The sequence below is a fragment of the Haemaphysalis longicornis genome, unplaced genomic scaffold, assembly GCF_048455015.1.
Source record: "Haemaphysalis longicornis isolate Haplotype H1 unplaced genomic scaffold, Haemaphysalis longicornis Haplotype H1 scaffold_5, whole genome shotgun sequence".
NCBI classification, from domain to species: Eukaryota; Metazoa; Arthropoda; class Arachnida; order Ixodida; family Ixodidae; genus Haemaphysalis; species Haemaphysalis longicornis.
The window spans coordinates 56,578,943-56,586,420 of record NW_027526385.1 but is presented as its reverse complement, the minus strand read 5'-3'; the positions used below and the strand labels follow the sequence as shown (position 1 = coordinate 56,586,420).

Genomic DNA, 7,478 nt, shown 5'->3' with positions numbered 1-7,478 from the left:
GAAACGGTTCGACCCTCTGTTGTTGATATTGCACAGTCAATGCAATTCAGGCCTTTTTTTTGTTTCACGACCATCAACTTCGTACTTGCTCGCGCACTTTCCCCTCCAGACAATTGAACACTATAGGACCAACACTATAGGCTCGACTACTCCGGACTCAGCTTTGTGGCGACCAGTTCAACTACATATTAACTTAAAGAGACATCCAGCCCCCTTGTAGTGCTGCTCTACTGGACAGCTACAATACCACAATTTATCATCATCATCACCAGCCTATCTACGCCCACTGCAGGGCAAAGGCCTCTCCCATTATTCTCCAATTACCCTGGTCCTGTGCTAACTGCGACCAATTTATCCCCGCAAACTTCTTGATCTCATCTGCCCCTCTAACTTTCTGCCACCCCCTGCAACGCTTGCCTTCTCAGGGATCCACTCTGTTACCCTTAATGACCAGCGGTTATCTTGCCTTCGCATTACATGTCCTGCCCACGTCCATTTCTTCTTAATTTTTACTAATACTATGTCCTTAACACCTGTTTGTTCCCTGACCCACTCCGCTCTCTTCTTGTCCCTTAATGTTACACCTATCATTTTCCGCTCCATTGCACACTGAGGTGTTCTCAATTTAAGTTGAACCCTCTTAGTGAGCCTCCAGGTTTCTGCCCCGTAGGTGAGTACCGGTAAGATGCAGCTGTCATACACTTTCTTCTTCAGCGACAATGGTAGGCTGCTATTAATTATCTGAGAATGTCTGCCATATGCACCCCACCCAAATCTTATCCTTCTAATTATCTCTGCCTCATGGTTGGGATCTGGGGTCACAACTTGGCCTAAGTAGATATATTCGCTTACCACTTCCACTGCCTCGCCACCTATCTCAAACTGCTGTGCTGTCCCGAGGTTATTGATCATTACTTTAGTTTTCTTCATATTAATTTTCAGGCCCACGGTTCTACTCTGTTTGTCCAGTGCACTAAGCATGCTTCGCAACTCCTCCCCCGAGTTACTTAACAAGGCAACGTCATCAGCAAATCTGAGGTTACTGAGGTTTTATCCATTAACCCTTACTCCTACTTGTTCCCAATACAACATTGTGAATACTTCTTGTAAACATGCTGTGAATAACATTGGAGAGATTGTGTCTCCTTGTCTGACGCCCTTCTTTATAGGTATTTTACTGCTCTCGTTACGGAGGATGATGGTAGCTGTGGACCCATTGTAGATATCCTCTAGTATTCTTACATAATGCTCATCTACCCCCTGGTTCCGTAATGCCTGAATGACTGCTAGGGTTTCGACCGAGTCAAATGCTTTCTCATAATCTATGAAGGCTATATATAGGGGTTCAGTATACTCAGCGCACTTCTCTGTCACCTGATTGATCGTGTGAATATGGCCCATTGTTGAATAACCCTGCTTGTTCTGTAGGTTGACTGAAATCTAAGGTTGCAGAAATTCAGTTAGCGATTACCTTGGTAAGTACCTTGTAGACGACTGACAGTAAGCTGATCGGCCTGTAATTTTTCAAGTGCTTCATGTCGCCTTTATAACAATTTATAACAATTCACAAATTTAATTCCTGCCCCTTTTGTCAGCCAAAGCAAAACCAAAGCTCAGAGCTATGCCACATGTTGCCAATGGTTATTCAAGCAAAAGACAGCCTGCTAGGTTGCACTAGGTGTGGTAACCAACTCCAACCTTCCCGTTTTTGATGTGTTCTCTTGGCTGCTCCTGCAAGTTTGCCAAGTCATGTTAAGCCACAGTAAGCAGGCAATTCAAAATGCACCCTTTACAACGCAGTATCCCTCTGCGATGGCCGCAACGTGCCCCCAAACAAAACTGCCCCGAAGTACAAACTCCGCAATCTTTCTAATAAAACAGAGCTGCATGTTGTCTTTACGGTTCCTTTAAAATTGGCGCCCAATTTCAGCTCTTTGTCGTTTCCACTTGGCTTCACTTTTCTTTTTACCAACGAGATTTGTTCCGGAGAAGAGCACCGAGCCAAGCAGGTGACTGGAACAGCAGTGAGAACACAGGCGGAACGAAAAATGTCCAAAATAGGCGATTAACTGCTCAGATGGCTCGTGGATTCCTGTGAAGAGGGAACCACTCCTACAGGAACATCCTAAATGCTCGCAATAAACGTTTTGTTTTCTCTCTCTCCCTATCTCCCTCCCTCTCTCTACCCCAAGCGCAACTTTGGGTTGCCCGAGAACAGTTCCCACAATTGCAAAGTTCCCCCCCTTCTCGTGCAAGTGCTCCACCTGCAGCCACTCACCCCAGCCTCCGACGGCCGCGACTTGAAGGCTGACTTCCTGGGTCGAGTCTTTGCCCCAGGTGGACTATTCTCGTCACGTCTGAAGTCGGCCACCTCCCTTGGCAACAGGGTGTTCCTGCTCAAGGCCTGGGTTGGGCTGGGGGAAGCGATGAAGGCCTCGTCGAGGACGCACGTCGGAGACAAGGCTTTGGCCGCCCCTGGGCCACAGTCTCTTGCGGCTGGCATACTTGAGCGCCTGCCAAGAGGACCCTGGGCCATGGCACCTGCCGACAAACAACACATGGTTGCCATGTGAGAAAGAAAGGGAGGAAGAGGATGGGATGCGAGGTGCACTGGAGCGGAGGAATGCCAATTGGGAGTGCGTGGAGTCTTCAAAGGGGCTTTAAATGCGCCGACACTACGCAGGCGATGAGGCGCGCCGCAGTGGAGGGCTCCGGATTTTTTTGACCACCTCGGGATCTTTAACGTGCGCCGAAATCTCGGACACACGGGCATTTTTGCTTTTCGCCTCCAACAGAAAAGCAGCCACCGCAGCCGGGAATCAAGCCTGTGTCCTCGTGCACAGCAGCACAACGCCTTAGCCACTGAGCCACCGTGGCGGGTGTATCACTGTGAGCGCTACCGTGCACGCGTTGCGGGACTGGACACAGGTGGCAGCGTAAACAAGAAGGAGACAACAAAAACGCTCGCACTGCTAAGAGTGGAAAGTGGACGCACAGAAGATTCAGTTTCACCAGGAGTAAATGCCGATTTGAGTCGTCCACAAATGATACTTCACGAAATGATGCTGTCCAGTGGTTAGATCGCGTGAAAAGATGTATGAACAAGGCTTTGCACAGAAGGTGCTGTCGGAAAAGCGCGACGCCAACCTCGTTTCCCCGGCCAAGGCAGCAGGGCAGCAGCTTCAGATGCCCTCCTCCGCTGCACCCGCGTGAAAGCAGGGCTGGAGCCGGCATCTTCCAGCCAAGCGTTGAACCTGGCACCCTGCTTGGTTGGACTGCACGGGGTGCGTGGTATCTTGGGCCGGGGGCTGAAGGCCGCGCTGTATTCGTGAGCACTGCGTAAAGGGCAGGTTGTCAGCTACATGGCTCCTTCCACCTGTAGGCAACGAGCTGACACCCTAACTACTATTGGCTCACCACAGTGAGTGGGAAAGGAAAGAACGGAGGAAAAGTGTGCGCAATAAGTGCTGTCCCATCACAAGGGCACCACTAACCGGAGGGTTTTTAGGATGGTTGCTGCAGGCACAACAGTCGTGCATGGCAACATTTGGAAGAGAGGGAAGCAGGGAGGGACGTCTACCCTCTCGCACCAGCAGGATTAAAGTTAGCTCAGGATGCAGATAGAAAGCAACAGTGCCACATCGCTAGTGGCAAGTACTACAGGTGTGCACATATTCCAAAGTTCAAATATTTCACGAACAGTGTCTGCTATTGGATTCAACTGGCAGCGCAACTTCGCTGTACAAACAATCAATGTTGGCTCTGCCACATGAGATGCAAACTTTCAAGCTTAATTGGCTTAATTAGGTTAATTAATCGCAGGGCTTAATTGGCTCTTTCGCACGATGCCAAAGCTCTGCCAAGAGCATAATACGCGACAGCATTGCACAAAACAAGTGCATCCTAAACTATGGTGCATGTTAACTGAAGTGTTACGCTAGTTCGCTAAAATTTTTACCCCAAAAGAAGTTGCCTGTCAATACAGTGTCCCAAGTGAAGAATCGAAAGTTACTACTCGTTGGCTTGCAGCAAGGTCTTACTAGCCACTAGCATGCCTGGCACCACTGTAATGACTGGAGGGACTGGCCAAATATATACTGTTCGTGTGCTCAGCATGTTGAGAAACACTCATTTCCTCGTGGCAATGCATTTTTCTTCCACTGCTCTGCCATCTTGTCTGAATCTCCAATTTGTACTCAGCCATGTCAAATCATGAGTGCTGAAAGTTATCTTTTTATGTAGCCGTGTTCTTTAAAGGAGCCATGAAGAGAAAACACAAGTTCGGCTCATTCAAAAGATTGCCTCGTTAGAATCTTACTGACACCACTTTTAACGTAGACTTCGCTCAAATAAGCTACATAATTAGGAAAAAAGGAAATGGCCATGCGCCCCACCAGCTCATTTCCCGCAACATAACCCATGATGTCATACGAGCCAGCTCTGCGAATGGCGGAGGGCGGCACAAGCAGACGCAAATTAGGTAGAGCTTATAAGCTAGCCGAACGAGCGATTTGCACTTAGATTTAGGGCACAGTCTTTTTAAAGCTCTAAGAATGGTGGGACAAACAGTGGAAGTTACGACAGCACACGTAAACATAGAAGTACCGATGCGTACTGCTGTTTGTACTGCGCGCACTATGCTTGGTTTAGCTGCACAGTACTGCGGGGCTTTGGGGTTGTCTCAGATGACACTGGCGATTGACGCAAGCAGCGGTGTCTTATGTGAACATATTTGTCGAGCGAGCACTGTTTCAGGAAACGATTATTTTCTCCCAGAACAAAAGCAAGCCAGCTTTAATTACGGTCAAAAACAAACCAAAGGCAGAAAACCATTGCAGAAAACGGCTTGCCACGGTATGGTGGTGCCATCTAGGTTCAGAATGGGGTTCCTCGAGGACAGCACCACCTTGAAGGGTGGAGACACCCTTTGAACGGCCCCGTGCTGCTGCAATCGGGTCAACGTGCTCAACGTGTTGTTCTTTTCGTTTACAACGATACCTAGCAACGCGATACAGATAAGATGATTCAAACTTTGCCAGTAAACCGCGCTGTGGTGACAATTTTGATGCGGTTTTCACACAACGACATGCTTCGGCAGCGAGCGAGCGACCCAAATTGGCGGCGCCTGTGTATACGCGTCTCTACCCTGTACGGCGGATGCTTGAATAAGGTACTCTAGGCTGCAGAGCGGTCGGTTCCTGTGATGTCATGAGACCACTGTGATGTCACGAGTCCTGTGAGACCACGAAAACAAACGATTTGGCGGGAAAATCGAAATTTGAACTTAAATTGACTAATTTCTCAGGGAATACAGCATCGTTTGTATCCGGACAAGCGCTGGGGGCACTATAAAACATGAAATCTTTCGAATAAAACAAACTTGCATTTTCTCTTCATGGCTCCTTTAAGGGCCAACTGCACTCAAATTTCACCTTGGCCAAATTTACTTCGAACGTACAGTGCGTACCACCAAACTAACTCCTCGTGAAATGCCTCGTTAATTATAAACATTTAAAAAGCTCCACTGCACGCGAAGGTGCACCTGCTGGCAGATGATAGCTTGAACACCGGCATGAAGCAGAAGTGACATGGCGGCCAGCCCTGCCCTTTTCCCCATGGACAGCCAGGAGAACCGGTCGAGCTCCGGTGGGCGCAGTTCTCAGATGGCTGCGGCGAGGGCAAAACGTCGTACGCAGGTTTGCTTCGACCGGCCAGCCACGTGCGGCCGCTTGCTCGCTGGCTGGGCCGTCCCTTCGGCCTGGCCATAATGGCCCCGCTCCTCTCAATTTTGGTTTAGAAATCTTGATTTTTGATGGTCGTTGTTTGCAGCATGGATAATCGCATTTCAGCTGTCATATTTTGTATACTGCGAATCTTGTGAGGCAGACTATATGGAAATAAGGTTTTAAAGATGTTGAAATTTTGAGCGCAGTAGTTGGCCTTTAAGCACTATAAACACGAGAGCAATGATTCTTTCATCCCAAAACATTTGATTTGATTTGCAAACAGTTCTCACCATTTCTATTTGGTCGGAAATCCCACATTTGATACTTGCACACATCTAACAATAATGCGGTACATGTGACCTAATAACACCCTTCGCATGCATGTGCACGGAAATATACATGCAGTTTCGTTTGAAATCAAAGTGCACTATGGCAGCAGCTACTTCTAATTTCTAAAAAACAAGGAAACAGTCGGTATACTGCGATTACTTGTGGTAGGTAAATACTAAAAACATCCACAGCACTTTGCGTTCTCATGTGTTCGCAACAATAAGTGAAATTCGTCAGTCTCTGGGCAGGTTGTTTCCACTGGGCAGGTTGTTCTCTCTCTGCAAACCTTTGTTTGTTCAGAATACCATAAAAAATTCTACAATACCCCGAGCATGGGAAAGTTAAATTTGAAGGATTGTTCAGACCCTCCGGACTTACACTAGTCCAATTTCTGGGAATCTGCTAGGGAAAATACCGCCTCCAGCACACAGTTCCTTGAGAATAACGAATTTGGCTGAAGGAGAGGGAAATTGTGAACAGTAAGAGTGCGAATATTCGAAACTCCCGAATATTGAAGCAAACAGCAGGATATTCAATTCAGCTTCGAATTGATTTGCACAATTCGATAATGTCAAATGTTTTTGAATTATATTTGAAAATTCATAATAGCAAAGGGGCAGTTTCAATAAGCCGATATACAATAAAGGCAACGCTGGCTAAAAACGAGTAATGCCCTGCGAAAAGAGGTGCATAATATATTCTCTGCAACGAGATGGAGCTAGTTGGGCGCGGAATGTATGTCACCTTGAGCCCGTGCAATCAACGGATGGAAACATGCACTGGCTTTCCCTGTTGGCAGCAACAGGCTTCCCCACAATGCAGCGATGATGTGCTGATAAACAGCATGAGGAAAATGCCCTTGGGGAACTCCTCTTATCTCCCAGGCATGAGGCCAACGTGGTCCCATTCAAACTGTCCCGGTCAGCACCTCCTAGATAACAAAGCCAAGCTGTGCTCTGAAGTAGTGCGAGGTTTTCCAAGCAAATGATCCGCAAAGTTGATTTTTTCCCTAGAATGTTCCTTTATATAAGATACCGGGAAGACTGCGTTGTTGCCGAGCTTCATACTCCTAGAGACCTCGCTAAAGCTTTATCAACAAAAAGGCACTCACACTGGTTACCAGCAATGCTAATTTGACAACTGTGCACACTGATTAGCTAGCACCACTCTCTTTACATTTTATATCAGGCACGAAATGCCATTCACAAAACCCATATTTAAGATTACTGCGCATACAGGGTCTTCAAATTAAAATTCATGCACCGGAAGTGCAAAGTAAGGGACCCGCAAGCAGATGGTAGAAAAGCGGGAGGACGGTACCACGAAACGAAGCCATGCCTGGGAGGTTTCACAAATCAGGCCGATTGTTAATGCCTTGCAATGCGCCCCATATCCTCCGTTATTTTCCTAAAGTTGACATCA

General features: G+C 47.5%; 1 protein-coding gene across 2 annotated transcripts in view; it reads right to left on the bottom strand.

Moving 5' to 3' along the window:
- The window catches only part of LOC144138248 (uncharacterized), a 40,417-nt gene that overhangs the window by 20,981 nt on the left and 11,958 nt on the right, over positions 1 to 7,478 (bottom strand). For both annotated transcript variants that reach the window (XM_077670432.1, XM_077670433.1), the window contains exons 9-10: positions 3,148 to 3,335; positions 2,279 to 2,541 (exon numbers count right to left, since the gene is read on the bottom strand). In XM_077670432.1, the coding sequence (XP_077526558.1) occupies positions 2,279 to 2,541; positions 3,148 to 3,335 (451 nt within the window). The remainder of the gene's footprint in view (positions 1 to 2,278; positions 2,542 to 3,147; positions 3,336 to 7,478) is intronic.